Raw genomic sequence first — 22007 nt, 5'->3', positions numbered from 1 at the left:
CAGTTAAGTGAATATAAGGCAGAATGACTAGGTGATCCAGGATCTGTAGCAAGGGAGACCTTTGTATGTCTTCTCGACTGTGAAGGAACAGACATTCCCCAGTTACATGTAAGTGCTTACTGTGAATACAGAGCTAATAGTGGCACCTAGGCCTCTGGTCTTTAATCCATGGGTCAAGATTGCCAAGTGGATCCCAGAACCTATTTGCTGGGTCACAAACACCAGTAGAGCTGCCTCTTTTTTGGCTACCTTTCGGAGGGACCTGCTGCACAAACAGCAAGAGTGCTATGTCTCCTGCATCTCTTTGCATACGTGCCCCATCTACCTCACAAGGTGTCCATTGTGGGGAGAGGAAGGGGAAGGAATTTGTAAGCTACTTTAAGACTTCTTACAGAAGAGAAAAATGAGGGTATAAATCCAAGTCGTCCTCCTCCTTGGTTGGCATGTACTTTCCCCATGTGCTTCCTGAGTCTATTCAGCACATCTTTCTCTGTGGGTCTTGGCTGCAAACTGGAAATTGTCAGAGTTGCTAGTATTGCCTGTTTTTTGTGATTAATAAGAGGATATATATGTTTTTCTTATGTTGCTTTCATTCTGAATGTATATGCATGCATCTGGATTATAGGTAGCAGTAGATATTCCATTGTACAGCAGTTGTTGGTTAGTGTCTTTGAATGTAACTAAATTCAAATTGAACAGGCTTAAATAAAGAGGACTATCTATTTTGTTGGCAGGTAAAAAGTATTACTGGAAAACTCCTTTCTGGTGTGAAAGCTTCTTAACTGACCCCATTGTTGCTTGTGATTCTGACTCATAATTTAGCTGGAATTGAAGATAAATTTCACTTGTCTTCAGAGCTTCCTTATACTGGTTACTTTTAACTCTCATAACAGCTGTTTAAGCTCAAGAAACTATTAGCCTTTCATTCTTTTTACTTGTTTGAATTATATACCGAGAGCCATTGGTTTTTACAAAACATGGCTAGACTTGTCCTGAAGTGTAAGAAAGTAGTATTTTGAAATAAGTACTTATATTAAATCCAGTAGCATTTTAAAGCATTGAAATAATATAGTAAAATATGTGAAACTGAACTAGCTTTTAGAATGTACATTCAGTAATCAAGAGGGCCCTTTGAGGTTCAGTTTTTGGCTTCTGTTCTTACCACACTGTATCCAATTATTTATTATAGGGCATGGGTTTTAAAAGACAATATTCAAAAGCTCAGCAACCTGTGATCTCATAAGATGCAAAATACTGTATTCACTGTAGCCATGCACACAGCTTCAGGTACTGAATGTGATCCCCTAGGTCTCTTAAATGTAGAGTATGCTATTGACATTTTAAAGTGGCACTTCATTTTACATGGGATGAGCAGGGTGCTTGAAAAGGTGATGGCCATGGTAGTCCTCTAAAACTGAGAGGGGACCAAATAAGGTTAAAGGACACTACTCTATACTCCAGGACTGGGATGTGGACAGTGAATAGGGCAAAATGCCTCCTTAAATTCACAAATACCCCCACCTCACAAAAACAGATCTAGCATTTATATTCTCTGCCTTTTGACATACAATGGATTGCTGCTGTTTTTATTTATTGAAACTGTTTATATACAGTCTTAATGCTGTAAGCCTCTCAAGTTAGTGTACAAAGATAAAAAATATTAAAATAAACCTGTCAAGATCTATAAAAGCCAATAAAACCAGCAACAATAAAACAAGATCAAAGCATTCTTCTATCAGCATAAAGCATGCACATCAATCCTTCTTGAAAATTGTCACTCCCATTTTCATCAAGAAAAGATGTCTTCAGATATGGTTGAAAGTTAAAATGATAAAGCATACTATTTTTTGAGATTTCAAAAGAAAACCAGCAACAGACAACATTCTAAATGATTCTGTTTAGCAGAACTCATAAAGTTATCAGACAAAAAACATATTTAATTTAGCACAGTAAAATAAGTATAGTGGTGCCATCTGCATTATGAAAGTGCATCCATTATGACTGGAATGGTGTTGTCAAGTAAAGATCTGACTAGGATTTGTATAGCAGCTACTAAAATAAATGACTCTCAGCCACAATGGGTGACATGATTGTAATCGAATAAACAATTTTGTGCTCCCAAGTAAATGTGCACAGGTTTGCAATTTGAGTTTTATAACAAAAGGTAGCTTGGGGGTCTCCAAAATTGAACTATTGCTTTTGGTGGAAGAGATGCTGCTTTGAAAACTAGCACAATCTGCTGAATTTCTACATGCTCCCCTATGTTCATGTGAATATTTGAATATGAACAGATATTGCAGGAACATTCCAAGTCTCTAGCATTCCTTCCTTCAGAAGAAACACTGACCATGAAAGGCTGCGTCTAAAGTTTTCTGAACTTTCACAAAACCACCGTGGTATAGTGGTTAAGAGTGGTGGATTCTTATCTGGAGAATTGGTTTTGATTTCCCATCCCTCCACACGAAGCCAGATGGGTGATCTTGAGCAAGTCAGGATTCTTTCAGCCCACAGTCGGGCAATGGCAAACCACCTCTGAATGTCTCTTGCCTTAAAAGCCCTACAGGGTCACCATAAGTCAACTGTGACTTGACGGCATTTACCTTCACACTACTTAGGGTAGTGAAGAATAGAAGACAACATCCATAAATGCAGAATCTGTCAAATTAAAATCCTGGGGAAATATTGCAAGCCAGAAAGCAAAGAGGAAGTGTCCTTGCAGGCTGGGGGTTACAGGTGAAGGCATGGGGCATCAAGGCTCTATGTTTATTCAAAACCACCACTAATGGGTTAAAACCTAAAAATATTAAAATAGCAATAAAACTACAGAATAAAGGCTAAAAAAGGTAACAGTAAAAGCAACATTCAGACCCTTCTTGAAAGGCCAGCTAATTAAAAAAATGGATAGGCTACATTTGAAAATGTATTTATTTTTTCAGAAGACAGAAATAAGAAAACCTTCTTGATCTTAAACAGTGGGTGACCAACGTCAGTTATCTTTTTCAACTGTGACACATGGTGCAGTCTTATGAATACTTTCTGGGGAACGCGCCCAATTGAATAGAATAGTAAAATTCTCTGTAGACGTGTTTTGGGTTGCTTTCCTAATGTAGACTGTGAGAGGGTATAAAAGAAAGTTCTTTCATTATTTCATTATAATGTTTTTGTTTTCTCTGCCTTTGGTTTAAGATATTTTACTTTAATGTGGTCCCATGGGAATTGTATATTAACATAATTTCATAAAGGAGAAATTTAAACCAAATCACCAGAAACCACTGTTTGGGGTTTGTATCTTTTTAAAATGCAGATTCAATTATACAAGTTGCATTAATATACTTGCAAATAGGAGGTTCAACATGCAATTTGGATTGTGGTATAACTATTCTAAATGAGATATCCCGTGGAGTACTCACAGTGGCTTCACAGTCTAGAATTAAATTTGCATTTTCTTTCCTTCCTCCTGTTTTAAAGACCATATCTGAATGCCTGGCAGTTCCCTTCTTAATTTCTGTTCCATCTCTTCTTTGTCCTGCTAACTTCCGATGCTAGTGTTCATGGGCTTACAATCTACTCTGCAAAAAGCAGTGCTGTGCTTCCTTGCAAGCCAGTATTTTGGCTTGCTGATTTAAGTAGCAGGTTGTGAAAGAAGATAAACTGCAGGCTAAGAGAGCTCCTGTGGCTTGATATAACAGTTGACTGACAAAGCAGAAAGTAGTAAAACTAATAGAAGTCAATACCTTGCTTGTTAAGGCAAGAGCTTTCCCAGCAAACAGAGATACTTGGAAGAAAACACAGAATACTGAACAGGATCATAGACTCACTCACTCACTAGGGGAAGATGCTCTTTTAGTAAGCATTCTTTTTTTATTGGTGAAACTGAGTGAAATAAAGCCAAGATCACATTCCTTTGTAGAGCAATGGTCTACAACCTTTAGAGACCTAGAACACACCTTTAACATTCAGCTGACAGCATTAGAGCCACTGAACAGCAAGCACGTGATATGAAGTCGCATGACCTCAGTGTCACATGGCAGGGAGGGGAGGCTCTGCAGGGCAAATACACATGGAACAACTGGAGGACTGGCTAGGAAAGCATAAGATGGAGGGAAGCCAAGCCAACAAGTAAGGAAAAGGTTTAGGAATGTGATCCCTGAATGTGCTTCTCTTAGAAATGAATCCTCTCCACTGCTGAGTTGCCTTGCCTTCCTGACCTGATGCTCAGCATGCCTACAAAAAGGGGCAAGAGAAACAGCACCTTTGCTTTCTACTCATGTACTGTAGCAGCAGGTCCTTCCAAAAGGCAGCAAATACTTGTAATTTTGTAGGAGTCCAGCAGATGGAACTCTTTAAGCCACCTGAGGGTCCTACCTATAGGGTGAAGACCAGTGGCATAGTGCCAAGGGGGTGGGGAGCGCAACGCACCATGCGTGCCACCATGCACGCACCTCTCACACAGGTGCCCCGGGCACCATTCCCCTTTGCTCCGGCCCTGGTGAAGACCATATTGCTAGAGGTGCTGTTTCTGTGTTACCCACAAATAAGCTACCTTGCTATTATAGCGGGTTTCCTGGGAGTAATGTTTCTCCTTCCATGCTAATTTTATACTGTGTGGCATATTGTTGGAAAACCGTGTGCCTCTTCAATGAGGTGCCCTGTCTTTTTGTTCCTGAAACGTGATATCTCCAAGGTTACATGTGGACTGTTCAAGCTGTATCCCGGGACATATCTAGGGAAGCTGTTGCAGACACATTCTTACCCTGAAAGTTCTATTTACAGTAAATCAAGATTGCTGAGTTTAAGGGATTAAAGCACTATGACAACCAGTGTAGTGTAGTAGTTAAAAGAGTAGTCAGACTAGGATCTAGGAGGATCAGGTTTAAATCCATAGGAGCTTGCTTAGGTGGCCTTTTGCCAGTTATACACTCTCAGTCTAATCTTTGTCACAGAGTTATTGTGAAGAGAAAATGGAGGCTAAAAGAGCATTGTAAACCACTGTGGTGGATTCCGCATGGGCCAGAAACAGGAGTGTGAAAATGGTGTAAACCCTTTTACACCGTTTTAAATCATTTTACACCATTTTCGCACCGTTTTCACACCACTGTTTTTGGCCCATGCGGAATCTGCCGTTGAGTCCACACTGAGGAGAAAAGTGGGGGGATGAATGAAGTAAATATTTATCCTCTTACAGATTCAAATGCATAAGTCTTTGTAATGGAGAACATTTATGGTCTCAAGGTAACCTTCTTTCTATATTTTCTTATCCCAATTGGATACAGCCGTTGTAGTACACGAACTTCAGTTTCTCTCTTCCCCGCCCCATCTTTAGTAAACAAGTACTGTTAACGAGGCTTTCTTTGTGTTTTTATGAAAGCCAAAATATTAGGGACTTTATAATAGTTTATACTCTTGTGTAACTGTGATTTGCCTGTCACTTTCTAGGCAGCACCACTCTACGTTTTTTGGTCCTCGTGACAGGCTGTACATCAGTGGGAAAAATCCTTGATGCTGAAGTTTTCAAAATCACAGCAACAGAATTTTGTCCTCTTCAGGAAGAAACTAAGGAAGAGGATCGTGTTACTGCCTTGAAGAAAATTCTGAATTCTGGAATGTTCTATTTCTCTTGGCCAAATGCAGGGTCAAACTTTGATCTCACTGTCAGAGCTCAGAAACAGGGTGATAATAACTACGGAACTGGAAACTCATTCTTCTGGTTAGTAATGCATGTTACATACTAGTTTGGGGCAATCTTTTAGTAATCAGTCCTCATTTCTGAATCCTGGGCCATTTCTGCCACCTGAACAGGTAAATCATGAAGGATGGAGATGCTTCCTAAACACAGAGTATCTTGGTGGAAAGCTGCATATCATTTTAAATGGAGATTTTCTGTATGTGGAAGGAAACATGCCGTATTTGTAAAATGTAGGTGATACATTTGAAAATAAGATCTAGATTCTCAGTAGGAAATAGGATTGTGATGCCTTTTTAACACAGCAGTTACCAGAACTCTAAGACTTGGTTCGCACAGGGCTCAAGTGTGTAGGTTTTGTATGTATCTGGACATGGGAGTCATCTTCAGCCTCTTATGCTGTCCCACATTGTGGATGGAATTTTTAAAGTGAACAAACATATGTTGTCTTGAGACTATGACAGAGGCATGAACCAGGTTTATGTTAGACATTTACAAGGAAACCAAGTGTTTGCAAAACATCCTCAGTGTTTGGATGGTATATATCTTCTTTTTTTTTAACTAAGTCCAATACAGTTTATTTAAAATATTTAAAATAATAAATGGGAACTGTTGCATAATGTATGCAGTATACTTATAAAATGTACTTTGCAGAGATACACCTTTCTTTTAGCCCTCTGGAGATAAGTATCAGTAGCAATGCAGAGTGAGAAATGATTGAACCAGGGCACTGGTGCGGATCTCTGTTAATGTAAGCTGGTGTGAATAATTTTTCACAGCCACTTTCAAACGCTCTGACATCAAGTTGTCTTGATAAAGCAGTTTTTTGACATTCACGTAGACAGTATTGTGTACTGAAGTGCTTTGCGTATGAAATGTTTTCAACTTGCTTGGCTTTTAAAGTTACTTAGGTATTGCTATGATGCATAGATCCATGGTGGGTTATAGCACCAATCATTTATACAAAAGGCATCTTGATGATATTTAATAAAGACTATGTTATCCTATATTCAATTGACATTATCCAGTCAAGATTAAGTTCCACTGATTGCAAGGGTTGTGTGTTTGTGTGTGACAGATTGAAATGCATTCTCATATCTCCCTTGGAATCATGAGACATAATGTATTCCAGTGAGATATAATGTGATGAACTACACACTACTAAAGAGATATAAATTGTTTCTGAGTAAGATCAGCACAGAATGCACCATCCCAGAAAATTATTGTAATTAAAGACTTGCGTATGAAACTCAGAGAGAGTCAGTGTGGAGCAGTGGTTAAGGCGTTGGCATAGGACCTGGGATGCCCAGGCTCTAATCCCCACTCTCGCCACGGAAGCTTGCCTGGGTGACCTTGGGCCAGTCATACACTCTCAGCCCTGACCCTGGCTAGTATTTGAATGGGAGACCTCCAAGGAATTTAGAATATTTCTTTGAAGATTAATGTGTAGCGTCTGTAGTAAACGTGCACTGTTGAATCTTGCAGGAACCAGTTGTTGCATATGCCCTTTAAACATTACCAGGTGAATTGCTCCGAGTGGCTTTTAAAAGTAATCTGTGGTGTGGTGGACATTCGCACTGTTTACGCCTCTCACAAGAAAGCAAAAGCCTGCCTCATCTCCCGGATCAGCTGTGAACGAGCCGGTGCCCGGTTTCATGTCCGAGGAGTCAATGATGATGGCCACGTGTCTAACTTTGTTGAGACAGAACAGGTAAGCAGTTGAGATGGCTTCCATGTCTCTAAATAATTTACAGCATTTGTGCAGACTGAGGGGAGGGCATATTTTCCAGTGGCAAGAGAGAACAAAAAAACCTAGCAAGAACCACAGAGCGTTCTCAGTGTTTCTGCCTTTTTTTTTTTGTCTATTACACATTTCTTCATAGTAGAATACCTCCACTGCATATCCTCCAATAAAATTCCTTTCTTTATTTAAAAAAATGGGTTTGTGGTCATGGGGTATTTTTCATTTAGACATTTATTTGTATTTTAAGAGCTTTATAATCTCTGGAAAAATGTTTTTTTCTGAATGAAATCCCATTGGGAAGGAATCAGAGAGCAATGAGCTTCTACTGTATGAGCTTGGTATCATTCATCTTTCCTGTGGATGTTATAAGCTGTGCCAGGTTTATACCAGAACTTCCTACTGTATGTATAGTAATCCAGACTTGATGGAAATACATCATAAAGAGATGTTGCACCCAGATGTGCAGAGGTTCCTTCTGGTGAATAACCACAGGACACGTCTTGGAATTAAATTGGGCCGCAGCCCTTTATTGAGGCAGAAGCTGGGCAAGCAAGTGGAGCGCATCTGTTTTGTGGCCGGTCAGCACCCCTGGCTGACCCCAGCACCACACCCCAATCCATATTGGGAAGGACAGGAGGTACTGGGTCACCTGGATGACCGCCTGCCATGGCTTCCTTCTGGGGTGTCAGGCTCGAACATGCCTCCGCAGCATGCGCCATGAGCTGCCCCACCCCAAGCCTCTTATGGAGGCCCCCAACCATGGGGAGGACCAGTGCGCAAGCTTGGCCTCCCCTTAAAGATGCACTCCTCTGCCCAAACCGCCAAGGCTGTGACAAAAAGAGCAGCACCAAAAAACCGTTCCCAGATAGGGAGGGTGGGTGGGTCAGTTTGCTCGATTTCCCCCCTCAATTTGGTGGAATAGCAGCTAGCTTAGCTTAGCATTTCTCTCTGTCCAAAGGGTCAGGTGGTAACTTTAGTTTAAAAGCTGTTTGTGGTAGAAATTGATTCTGTGCAATCTTCACCTTTTGCAACTTAATTATATTTTAATGGTTAGAAGGCATGCATATAGAATTGGCAAAACGTCCTTACAGAATAAATAGCATGTTAAATTGTTTTGCTGAAGAGAAAGGAGCATGAAAACCTTGTTCTAGGAATGCTTGACATATGGTTTGCATGCATTGTATAGTTTACAAGCCATGTTAACATTTCTCAGACATTCTTCAAAACACTGTGGGGATTGCAACATTTTTCTGTTCTATTTTTGGTTCTGTAGCTAACCCTTATGGAGCAGGGAAACATCTGCAAGCGTGATTACTTCAGTGTATGCCAATACTAAAAAAAACTTCAAGTCAAATAAAAATATTATTTTTAAGTAATGATTTCAAGATAATTTGGGAATTGAGGGCAGAGCAAAGGAAAACTGGACTTATTTATGATAGTCAGCTTTACTGGGCTCAGTTCCTGTCTCTGGGATAAAACGGCCAAAATCCAGTTAATATACTGCAAGGCCTTTGCCTATTGCCAGATGGCAAGAACTCATACAGACAATAGTTCTTAATCAGGGCTCTGCAGAAATTTCTGTTAAGAGACCTTGTGATTGTAAATCCAACTCCATCGAGTTTGGACTAAGAGGATTATGCATGCTTTCTCCCAGTGTCTTTCCTTCAGAATTGAATCTGCTTGATCTAATCCAACTAAACACACTTGCCTAACTGCTCTTTAAAACTTTTTTAATGGAGGATGCTTGACCTTGGCATTCTGTCCAGAATTAGTTTCTAATACCCAGTGTAAATATTTTTGGTGGCAGTATGAGCCAATACTCCCATTATCCTAAGGAGCTCAGGAAGGCTCCCACTCCCCCGGCTTTCCTCACCTCAAACTATGCAGAACTGAATTGTTCAAGAGGACTTCTTCACTGGCAGTAAGGTAGCACTCTACAGAATGATTCACAAAGTTCCTTGGATAAATTATTAAGGACTATGATCTATATTATTGTGCATAGTTTGCTATGGGTTGGATACTGCTAAATAATTTCACATAATTTAATATGTCATGTTAACACTTACGCTTTGTTTCAGTTCTGATTTTTAGATTTCTGGTTGGTTCTCCAAATTCTATTTCATTACTTATTGGATGCCCCATCCTGTCTATTGTATTGACTCACACTGTGTAATCCTCCTTGAGTTCCAGTAAGAAAAGCGGATTATACTTAACATAAATAAAAATATATATAATTCTCCTATAAAAGTGATCCATAATAGTGCTTACTTTCTTTGTAGTGGCATTCCATGTTTGGCAATCATGTCCTTTTCCACCTGGTGTGTTACTAGACCTTTCTTTGACCAACCACATTTTTTGGTTAGAAAGCACCTTGAAGCACCTTTCTTAGTTTATCTGGCAATAATGCAGAATATTGCATTTATTTTTATTTCCATTTTACTGATTTTTTGCCTGTTTTTACAATTTGAACTGTGATCCTGCCCTCTAAAATATATGCTACCCAAACTTGGGAACATCTAAAGCTCTTAGAAATCATACTTTATCTGTTTGTTCTGCTACTCGTAAAGCTACTAATGAGCATATCAAATAGCAGTTTGTCCTTGCCAGAACCATGAGGTACTCTACTTGTTATATCTCTATAGACAGATTCTGTATCATTTACAGTTTCTTTTTTGTACTTTTTTCCAAGCTAGTTGATTCATACATGTTCTGGTAGCAATATGTACTTCGTATTTTTCTAACATGCCTGGGAGCCAGTCATGTAAGACAATTTTAGTAAAGCCTGGGTATATCCCATCCACTTTCCTAATACTTTCCTAATAATATTTTTCAGATCCCACAAAAACCAGCATCATCATCATCTTCTTGTTCTTTTTCTTCTTGGGCCTGTATTCTCCTTGGGCTGTATTTTCCTTGGGCTGTATTCTCCTTGGGCTGTATTCTCCTTGGGCTGTATTCTCCTTGGGCTGTATTTTCAGGAGTAAGTTTGACAGCACACATGATGGTTAAATATTTCTAGCATCTTTCCTGTTGTCACAGTGAAACTGATCTCTGGTAGATAATCCATGTTTTTGTAGTTGGAAGCCACATTTACAGTTTTTCAGTCTTCTAGGACTTCTTCCAGCCACTTTGATTACTTCACAGTAATCAGGCAGAAACCTGGAAGCTTGCATTTGGCTGTTGATGTGGCAGTGATCTATGCTATAGTCAGCAACATCCATGATAATTTCATCCTCCTGTACTGGTGGATGGGGGTGAGGTTTCTTATCCTTGATTAGGGTGGGGCCAAGGAAACCTGAAGACATCGCCCCCAAGCCTCCTCCCACCGGCTCTCAGCAGACAGCCGGCAGTCCCATCTGCCCTACCCTCTGGGAAGAGCAGAAACAACTAAGGCTTCGTCCTTGGCTCCTTTGCTTTTTCAAGCACGGGGGCATGGCTTGGGGCATGGCCATGTCTCCATGCTTATAAAAGCAAAGGAGACGAGGACTGAGCCTCAGTTGCTTTTGCTCTCCCCAGAGGGGAGGGCAGAAGGGACTGCTGGCTGGGAGCCAGGAGCTGGGAGGGGGAGGGGCTGAGGGGGCCACCCAGGGGTGGGATTCAGCTGGTTCGCACCACTTCAGCAGAACCGGTTGTTAAGATGGTGCTTGTAAACAACCAGTTGTTAAATTATTTGAATCCCACCACCGGAAACAGTTGTTTAATTATTTGAATTCCACCATGGGGCCACCCCCTGAGCCCCGCCCCCCTGAGCGTAGTGGGGGGGCGCCCGGAGAACAACTGCCTCCAGGCACCATTTCCCCACCATATGCCTCTGGTTATACCTGGTCACTCAGTGACTTGACAGACAAGAATGTTTAATATGTGAGCCTGGGAGGCAGCAGGGAATACAGTTCAAGCAATAGTTGGGTTTCTAATCAACCCCCTAATCCCCACCTAATAGTGATGTTTGCACTTCCCTTGCCCACAGGGATTGTATTTGTTCTTTAGAGTGGTTGAGAACCTGTTTGGCTTGGAACCAAAAAATCTCAGAAGAAAAATCTCTTTTGCTTTCTGTGACGAGCCTTTTTTTTCCTACTGAGGAGATGCACATGGCCACCTGATATTTTTGGGATCTAGGTTCATTTTGAACTGTAAACCTTCCCTCTGTTTCCAGGTATTCAACACGTGTTTATGGGTTTGGGTTCACTGCTGTGAGATAAGTTTTGTGGTGTACAAGGCAAATATTGAGATCACTGAAGATGGATTAATATATAAACAGCTAAGAAGGTTTATTTATTTACAGGTTGGTTTTAAAGGAACAAACCAGCATCACATGTCTTCAGGTAGATAAAGTAGAAACCTGACAGGCACAAAAATTTAAACTGGTTATGACTTCAGAGAGTAATTAGACTTTTCTACAATGCTTTCAGGCACAAACAAACTTTTATTGATTAGCCAGTAGGTTGAATCCTCTCCCACATACAGGATTCAAGTGGCCTGCCCTTGCCCTTGAGTCAGATGGTGGAGTAGTGGTTAAGAGCAGTGGACTTTAATCTGGAGAGCCGGTTTTGATTCCCCACTCCTCCACATGAGCAATAGACTCTGATCTGCTGAACTGGATTTGTTTCTGCACTCCTACATATGAAACCTGCTGGGTGACCTTGCGCCAGTTACAGTACTTCAGAACTGTCTCAGTCTCACCTGCCTCACAAGGTGTCTGTTGTGAAGGGAAAAAGGGAAGGAGTTTGAAAGCCACTTTGAGACTCCTTACAGGAGAGAAAGGCAAGATATAAATCCAAACTCTTCTATAAATTCAAAGTTTTCTTAAGTTGTACAACATCTGCTGATCGCCAGAGACAGGGCTATCAATCAAGCACTCTCTTCTCTTCTGGGGACAGAGCTAAATCACTCTGCCCCACTATTAGGCAGAGCTACCCTTCATTCTCTCTGCTCTTTTTCCAGAGCCAGACCTGAGCTGTCACTGTGTTACCGTGCTGCCTGGGTAACTTTATTTCCCCAGATCTGCCAGCTCTCAGCAGCGCAGAGGAACAGAAACAGGACCCAACACAGCGAGTATAGTAAAATAGTAAAAGATTTTATTGAGATGCTGACCTACATGTCAGCACCTCCACACCACGGCAACTGCGCTGCCTAGCAGCTTTACAATAACTTATATACACTTTCTCCTGCTGGGAGTCCGGGAGAATACAGGACAGCATACAACCATTCATTCACAAAGTACATGACAACCAATCATACATCTACAAGTACATAGGAACCAATTAGAGTCCAGTGGGCAGTCCCTTCTTGAATTTCGCGGCAGAGGCAGGGTGAGGCAATGACGTAGGCACTGGCGGGAAAAGCACAAAAGAGTCCTTTGGGTGCTTGGGCCAGGAAACGAAACTTAACGACGATGGCACCCTTATCTGCCTGCTGGTGGGATTAAGGCAGCTGGAGGCACTTCGTCCGGGGACCCTTTTGTCAATGTTCATTCAGGGTTTTACAAATGAAAGGGACATGCCCAGGTGGAGCAGGGGTGGATTCCTGCCTTGAGCCAAGGAGGTTTCATTCAGACACATATACAAAAGATAGCTATAATTCCTACTTTCTACCTAATACAGTTTGTTCCTACCTAACTTATACAAAAATAAAACATAGTTCCATCTTTATTTAAAAACAAGATCAGAAATGGAATAAAATCACTTCTGACTCCGCTATCATTCCCCTCTTTCTGGGCTTTCATGCCATGGAATCATGGCATGGATGCCCAGACAATTGCACGACCTGAGAATATGGAGGAGGGGACTCTGGACACGCCAAGTTGTCCATGGGTGCGAGGGGCATAATAGGTTCCTTGCAAATAGCGGGGTGCACTGGGGGCCTTCGGAAAACATACAGCATATATCCAGAGACATCATTAAATGCAACAATGAAGCAGGGGAACCAAACACATAAACTGGGCGAGCAAAGAAACACAGGGGTAGTCCAGGCGCTTTTCAAAAATGTCAATAGTGGGGGCAGTTTCTGAAATGGTAGGCGGAGGCATTGGAATTTTTCCCAGCAACTGGAGGGACCTAGAGAGCTGAGTTGAGGGAGGCAGCGAAATCCATGTTGGTTGGGAGCTTGGTGAAACGGGAGACAGGAGTGCTGGGCACCAGGAGAGGATCTTGACACGAGGATCAACAATGGCAAAACGTAGCCAGGTCTAATGCAGAAGTCAGTTTCTGACCAAAGTTCAGCGCTGGAGCCCATATGCACACACACACGCTTCAGTCCAAGGGGTCTGGTTTGTGCTTCGTAGAATCTTCACCACCACCGCAAAGGCACAGACTCGGGGGCTACTGAACGGCTGTAAGCAAGATGATGGATGGAGGTCCAGATGTCAGTGGAGGCAGCTCCCCCCTTTGTCACTTCCGGAGACTGGGCGGTTGTCAACAGGAGTAGCGAGACCGTGGGATCATGGCATCACTCTTCACAGCTCGGCAATGGAGTAGATCAGTGGCACCTTCCACCAGTCTTCTCATCACCAGAAGCAAACATCACCGATCCACAGCCGTAACCCTTTTGAAACGTCTCAATGTAAAACTGGAGGCCACAGTAGCGGGGCTCCACACATGCTGGAGAGTTAGTGCAGGTCTGAATTTTTCCCCATATCTTCAAGGAAGTTTTCCAGGTCCAATGCTGTCAGATCTCTAGGTCAGATTCCAGTAAACTGGGCCGCCAAAAACAAGATCAGAAATGGAATAAAATCACTTCTGACTCCACTATCAACTCCTCTCTCCCCTGAGGTAGAACTCGACTCCCTCTTCTCCTGTGTTCCCTCCAACATCTCATTCCCCTTCTTGAAGGCAATGGGATGTTGGAGCAGCACTTCTATGGACTCATCTGATTGACTGATGTTCCCTTTAGGGGCAGGCCAGCCTCTTGTCTGTCACACTTTCTTAGCAGACTACTCAGTAATCAGAGCTGAAGCAATAACTTGGCTGCTTATAATTCAGTGGAAGAATTGTTTCCACTTGCTTTATAAAGTCATGCTGGCTCTGCTCTTTCATGAATAAATGGCACCCCAGGATTCTGGAAACCAAGGGACAGCTTGCTGACCCTTTTACACTAAATTAGTTCTGACATTTTTACCCAGGTTTAAGGAGAGAAAGAAACAATTAGCTTTATCTCCAGGCATCTCTTTTATGCCTAAATGGTATTCCTTTGTCTCCTACTGAGTTAGCCTTCTGGCATTTCACTTTGCTGTGAGTCATATTTTTCTTTTTGGTGGACCCACTTAACTGAAGTGACTCATTCACTGCAATGGCAAACAAAACAAGCCAATTCCAAGTCTTGAAAAAAAAAACTGAAGTCAACAGTAAACCTTTTAACTTGTTTGGTCATTAGTTTGACCTCTTTACCAAAAAGAGAAAAAATTAAGCTACAAAAACTGACCACTGAAGGGCATAGGGAGATGCCAGTCAACATAGGATTGTTTTTGAAATGAAATCCTTTAGCAGAAACTTTTGAAATACTTCCCTGTTTTCTCAGAAATAATACTGTCATGCACCAAGTAGGAGAAAAATCCTTTTCCTGGGACTGGTACTCAACAAATGTCTTGCCTGCATGCTGAACAAGGCAGCTTGATTACGAAAGAATCGTTCTTGGATGACTTGCCTAATACTATTTTTTTGGTGGATTCTCATTGTGGTGAACAGTGACCACTTGTGTCAGATGTGGACATAAACCAGGATTTCATGGACCACCACAGCTTTGGGGGGTTTTTCCCCTTTTGCTTTTAAGAAGAAAATGTTGGGAAAGCAAGCAATCTTTGCACTTGAAATATATTCACAGTGGTGGTGGTTGCAAAACGGCTGTAAGCAAGTTTTTCTGCATATGTTAACAAAATTAAGTAAAAAGCTTTAGGGGAATGAAAAAGTGGGAAAGGAACTTCAAGAAGGTGGACATTGTTATTAATCTCTACTAAAATGTCAGTGATAAACCTCTCACTTTATATTTCAGAATACTTTTGAAGGTTCATTGTGTGATCAAAAACATTTTTCATAGATGTAGCATGTAGATAAAGATAACCCATTTGACTGATATTAACCATTACTTGTCACAAGAGCTGATTAAATCTCCAGTAATTAAACATATAAAAGTGTGTATGAATGCGTATGTACATACACAAGGGATAGCTTACCTTTTGACCTTAGCATCTCATAGTTGAATAGTCTTACAGAAGAGGAATTTTCAGCTGTTGAAGCTTCTCTTGTCACAGTCTGAAGGAATTTGAAAAGATGCACCTGGAAAAACTCCCTAACCTACATAATTTTATACATACAGATTTCTAAAGATTGACCAGATTCAATTTTATAAGAGGTGTTTGTCTTCCATGTTTTGTTTACCTACTTGTGAATTTGAGGATCATTTACAATCAAATAAAACTGATGCCTAATCTGACTTCCGAAGCTATCGACTTGTGGGTTTTACAGGCTGTGTGGCCATGGTCTGGTTGATCTTGTTCCTAATGTTTCGCCTATATCTGTGGCGAGGTATGTCACAGAGGGAAGTCACAGTGCATCACAGACAGTGTGTAACAGACTTCTCTCTGTGATACACCTCTGAAGATGCCAGCCACAGATGCAGGTGAAACATTAGGAACAAGATCTACCAGACTACTGCCACACAGTCCGGAAAACCCACAACAACCAGTTGAATCCAGCCATGAAAGCCTTCGACAATACTATCGACTAAAGTTTGTGATTGTGAAACTTGCAAATATGGCTCTAATGTGAAGATACTTAATGTCTTTTATTTCTGCAGACAATTTATTTGGACAATGATGTATCTTCCTTTGTTCAAATCAGAGGCTCCGTTCCATTGTTTTGGGAGCAACCTGGACTTCAGGTAAATAATGTCGATCATGTAAGGAGGAGGAAATCTGTTGTTTGGTTGTTGTTTGGCCTGTCCACCCACCCTGTGGGGAAAGGTAAGGAAGGGGAGAGGAAAAGCAGGCCTGTCATCTGGTTGAGGCCCACCTACCCTGGGGGGAAGGGGGGATGAGGGAGGGGGGCATCATCTGGTTGAAACCCATCTAGTCGTGGTCCACTCACCCTGGGGAAAAGGGGAGGGAAGGGGAGGGGGGAAGGGCCCTTTATTTGGTTGTTGCCCACTCACCCTGGGGGGAAGGAGAGAGAGGGGAAGGGCCTGTCATTAGGTTAAGGGCAACCCATCCTGGGGGGGAGGGGAGGGAGGGGGAAAGGGGAAGGGAACCCGTCATCTGGTCATGGCCCACCAGCCCTGGGGGGAAGGGGAAAGGAAGGGAGAGGGGAAGCGGGACTATCATCTGGTTGTTGCCCACCCACCCTTGGTAGGAGTGGGGAGGGGTTAGGGTTACTTAGTTGGTATGCTTTCACTTGTCAATGTTTATTAATAAAATCTGTTCTAAGTAACACATATGGACACCAATGTGATTGTAAATGATAATAAATGAGTATTTTATTTATTATCACTAGAGATCTCTAGTGGTCCATGTTAAAGCATCACTTCCATGTTTTTAATTGTGCACTTAGGTTGGCTCCCACCATCTGAAACTTACAAGAGGACTGGAAGCGAATGCTCCTGCTTTTGACAAGTAGGTTTAATTGCAGTGCTGCTGATTACTCTGCAAAATTAACAGAAACAAGTGGCAGAGTGAGAGGAAGAACTTCCTTCTTTTGAAAGCATAACAGGGTATTGATGTGACGAGGATTTGTCCTTTTTTTCTGACCAGTTCTGAGAAGGTGCAATTGGTCTCCAGAAATAAGCAGAAAATTCATAAAATATCACAGAATATTTCAGGAAGAGGGAAAGGAGCTGAGTTGCACATGACTAATGATGTAATGTCCAGTATTTATTTATTTGTTCAATTTATATACTGCCATCCCCCAAAGGGCTCAGGGCAGTTCACATCAATAAATACATTAGAACAATAACAACTACCAGAGTCACTAAAACATTTCACCCGCACAGAAAATTAAAACTTATTTCCTTGATGGCGTCAGAATTATCTGTTTTGTTTGCACAATTGAAATTCATGCAGCATTTCCAAAACCAGTAAATGTGTCAGCTGAGGAATGAATCATATTTTTCCAGCAAACAAAACAAAAAAACAAAGCGTAATTGGAGTTATTTGAAAATGGGATACGATCCAGCAGATTTAGTACACTTACCAAAAAGCCTTGCTTATGCTTTTTACATACTGTTCTTAATTTTCAGTCACTCGACTTCTCAGAAACTGGTGAAAGCAGGGAAATTCTGTAAGGCTGTAGTCAAGAGCTGTTTATTGGGATGTTGAAGTAGCTGAAGACTGGCACTTAGATTATAGGGGAGCATTGGCTGTTCTAAGGGCGTTTCCCCCAGGCTAACCCAGTCTCATCAAATCTTGGAAGTTGAGCAGGATTGGCCCTAGTTAGTATGTAGATTGTAGATCTGTTTGTGGCCCACGCACCCTGTGGCCCACCCACCCCGGAGCCCCTTGGGAATGGGGCGGTATAGAAATCTAACTAATAAATGAATACATAGATGGGAAACCCCCAAAGAATAGGTTTGCTATTCAGAGGAAGGTCATAGCAAGCCATTCCTGTAAGTCTCTTGACTTGAAAACCCCATAAGGGGGTCAAATCAAGTCAGGCGTGACTTGACGGTACTTTCCACCACCACCAAAGGTATTTCAGAAACAGCTGGGTTTTTTTTCACAAGGCAACGTCCAATCTTTATTTCATGCATTTTGGGAGAGAGTTGTGTCTAACATTTATTAAAGCAAAGCATCCTGTTGCTGATTTTGCAGGCATATGATGCTTCTGAAGGAACAATATGGCAAGCAAGTCATTGTTAATCTCTTACAAAGCAAAGGAGGAGAGGAGGTTCTCAACAGGGCTTTCAAGGTAAAAACAAAGAGTAGTCGTCATTTTTGCTGACTTCCTCTGTACTTGGCCATCTTTTATTTATTTGTTTGTTTGTTTGTTAAATTTATAGGCCGCCTCACCCCTGAAGGGCTCGAGGCGGCTCACAATATGGCTGTTCTCTAAGACAGCAAATCAAAACAACACAGAACTTAAACCCATTAAAAACTTAAGCAGCAGTTACTAACAATAAATATAGATTAAAACAACAGAAGTTGTTTAAAAACATAATTTCTGTAAAAAGTGACAAATTATCATTCCTTTGTAGTGTTAACTAGCCAAACTGCTGCAGAATTGGTACAATGTGATGAATGGTGTTTATTGTTGAGATAGTAGTGGTTTAATCTGATGTCCTCATCAACTAGCATCTGTAAATAGATACTGAAGCGTGGGCAGTTACCAAAGGAACGGAACTGATAGCAGTAACTTAGCTGGGAAGTTTGCCTCTTACCTAGTTACATAGAGACCTTAAATAGTCATTCCTGAATTGCCTGTTTGCTTGAATTCGTTTTGAAACTTGGCCAGTTGAACTTTGAAATGAGCTTGACAATAGCTTACTGCAAGTAGTAAATTGTTCCTCTTTAAAGGTTTATTTACATGATTCATCTATGCCAATTCATCGCCTTTAAGAAATGCCCTTCTTCCACTTACACTCTTGACTGTAATGTAAGCCTTGTCTATGCTTATTACATAGTGTTCTAGCAAACTGGTGAAAGCCAGGAAATTCTGTAAGGCTGTAGTTACTTCTGTAATATTTCTATTCCTTGAATTTGTGGAATTTTGGGGGGAAGCAGGGATGGGGGGAATTAAAGGAATGCATCTATTTCAATTGACTTCAGGATGAACAGATTTAATTATACATTTTTCACTAGCAATTAATTTCAATTATTTAAATGAAAGGTATAATGCAAGAGGATTTTTCTTTCCTGCTTTTCTTTATAATCAGAAGTTGCTATGGGCATCCTCCCATGCAGCAGACACACCCATGATTAATTTTGATTGCCACCAGTTTGCAAAAGGTAGGAAAATGGAGAAGCTGGAGAATTTGCTGGGACCCCAGCTAAGATTGCACTGGGAGGAAATGGGTATCTTCATAAACAGAGAGAATGCAACACCCCGGTGAGTGAGAGAATCTTTTTATCATACTTGTGTTTTTTTTCCTGCATAAAGTTTCTTATGTTCTAACCACAGCAATGGATCATGGTTGTGATGGCTTGCTTGCAAACCAGTCAGTAGTATGAGGATATTTCAGATGACAAATGTTCACTTTTACATGTTGGATAATTAACTCAAAACAATGAATAAGAGTAGACAGCATAGTAAGTCTCTAGAAAGTCTCTGTCTTCCTTGCCAAAATTTTAGAATAGTGACAATCTGTGTGCGTGTGGGATTATAATGTTCTCTAGGAATTGCTGTAGCACTTTTGCAGCCTGATCCTATGTATGTTCCAGTCACACTACTTTTATGGGACCCTTTCTCAAGCAAATGTGCACAGAATTGGCTAACAACTGGGTTACTGAGTTTGAGAAATAGTTTACAAAAGGCAGCTGAGTGAGTAAAAGTCTGAGTAGATTTGTTAGGAGAATGATAGAGTAAATTTCATAAACCATGTTTCATATTAAAAAGAATTACAGACAATGGCTGATCCAAGTGTAGGCAGCTAATCGTATAACGCCTGGTGGTTCTGAATGAGAATACACACTCCATTACACACAGCCAATTCATTGCGGGGCAGATGCACATAAACATTGGTACATGCTGAAGGCTTCATCTCTGTGTCTGTTTACCTTACTGGATTGGGACGGAGGAAACTAATAGACAGTCCGGACTCTACTTACATATTTATTTATCCAGGCTCTACTTACATACTTACACCTCTTCCTCTTTTATTTAGTTAAAAATACCTCTGGGCAGACAGGAGGGAAAAATCACTTCATGTGTGACATGGTTTCTGATACTTAGTGTTTTTATTTCTTTGATTTGCTTTATGAAGTCTGCAGGTGGGTACATTGCGAACAAATTGTCTGGATTGCCTAGATCGAACAAATGTTGTCCAGTCCTTCATAGCACTTGAGGTTAGTGATCCATTTGACGTTGTGAACACCTGTTTGACACAGCACACATTGTAGATATCCTCAAAAACTACCAAAGGTTTCTTCTGATGATATTACTTCTATCATAATGCCTAAATTAAGAGCTAGCAATAAGCATTTTCCCCTCCTTTTTCTTTCTTGCTCTAATCCAGGTTCTACTCATTCAGCTCGAGAGTTTAGGATTAAATTCCAAACCTATAGTAGAACGTTTTGCAGAATCTTATAAGGCAATGTGGACCGTCATTGGACACAACCTCAGCAGGGTTTTTACGGGCAGCCGTGCCTTGGAAGGAAAAGCTAAGGTAAAGAAGAATGGGAGAGCCACTTGTTTTCTGGAAGTTGTTACTCCCTGTGAAACTTATAGTGTTGATCTTTGTGTTATGCAGGTGGGGAAACTGAAGGATGGTGCTCGTTCAGTGTCACGGACTATTCAATCAAATTTTTTTGATGGTGTAAAACAGGAAGCCATCAACTTACTGCTTGTGGGTGATTTTTACAATGATGAGAGTGCAGATAAAGAGAGGATGCTCATGGATAACAGTGCATTGTTGGGTAAGCAAAATGCAGATATGTCTGCATGCTGATAGCCTCTGAAGGATCTCTTTGCAGAACAGTTGAAAATATTTTAGGGGCACACACAGTCTAAATGTATTTCAGTGTTTGTACAGAATGTCAGAAATTTGTCTGTTCAGTCATACACTTAGCCTTCATAGGGAAAAATTCTTGAGCTTTACAGATGCCACAGTGCTTACACCCCACCCCACTGTCATCTGTGGCTGATGACGCATGGTGAGATTCTCACGACTTCAAAGAGAATTGGCCAGGGAGTCTTTGTTTCAGGGCATGTTCAGTTTCATTAACCACCACCCTGTTTGCAGTGCAACAGGCATTACCTATCAGCTGGCATTTTGCTTGCATTCAGGGGGGCAATGTTTCATGAGTCCTCTATCATGCATGTGGGCTTTAATTTTGAATATAATCTTCAATTTTTATCTTTAATCTTATCAATAGATTGCTATATCAATCTATCAATAGATATATCGACATCAATAAACTGATATATCAATCTATTGATAGGTTAATATACCAACATAAAAAGATGAACTATTAAAGAAAAGGTTTGAATATGACATCTGTACAGTTTGCCCAAACACTGATTGTCCTTTATTGCGGCAAGGGGGTGGGGAGTAATAGTAGTGTTCAAACTGCAAAACTGCAAAAGGACAACATGAACGGCCATTTGCTAAGTTCCCCAGGTTCATGATCGTATGTCTCCCAATGTTCTGTAACCCAAGCATCAAGACCGACAGACTTTTCCCAATGTGGTCTGGAATCACTGATGGCTTGTATATAAAACTACAGGGCTGGAGACGGCAAACACCCAATTTGTTGATCAAATGTTGGAGCAAATCGGGTATTTGAACTGATCAACTGGTCTTATTTTTTTTCATTTTTTAGTATTAGTATTGATTTATTGATCTATCAATATGGTTATTTAATTTTTTAATCTAAAGATCTAAACATATGCAGGAATGGGGAGGCCAAGGGCAATGGAAATGATACAGAAGGACAAGAAGTGG

General features: G+C 41.1%; 1 protein-coding gene across 3 annotated transcripts in view; it reads left to right on the top strand.

Annotated features, from left to right (window-relative positions):
* Positions 1-22007, top strand: part of SYNJ2 (synaptojanin 2) — a 67458-nt gene that overhangs the window by 16574 nt on the left and 28877 nt on the right. For all 3 annotated transcript variants that reach the window (XM_048488130.1, XM_048488122.1, XM_048488141.1), the window contains exons 3-11: positions 5437-5707; positions 7169-7394; positions 16215-16298; positions 16964-17025; positions 18220-18316; positions 19281-19453; positions 20328-20409; positions 20580-20729; positions 20814-20979. In XM_048488130.1, coding sequence (XP_048344087.1) covers positions 5437-5707; positions 7169-7394; positions 16215-16298; positions 16964-17025; positions 18220-18316; positions 19281-19453; positions 20328-20409; positions 20580-20729; positions 20814-20979 — 1311 coding nt within the window. The remainder of the gene's footprint in view (positions 1-5436; positions 5708-7168; positions 7395-16214; positions 16299-16963; positions 17026-18219; positions 18317-19280; positions 19454-20327; positions 20410-20579; positions 20730-20813; positions 20980-22007) is intronic.

The sequence above is a fragment of the Sphaerodactylus townsendi genome, linkage group LG01 (assembly GCF_021028975.2).
Source record: "Sphaerodactylus townsendi isolate TG3544 linkage group LG01, MPM_Stown_v2.3, whole genome shotgun sequence".
Lineage (NCBI taxonomy): Eukaryota > Metazoa > Chordata > Lepidosauria > Squamata > Sphaerodactylidae > Sphaerodactylus > Sphaerodactylus townsendi.
Note: the sequence above shows the minus strand (reverse complement) of the source record. Positions and strands in the feature narration are given on the sequence as shown.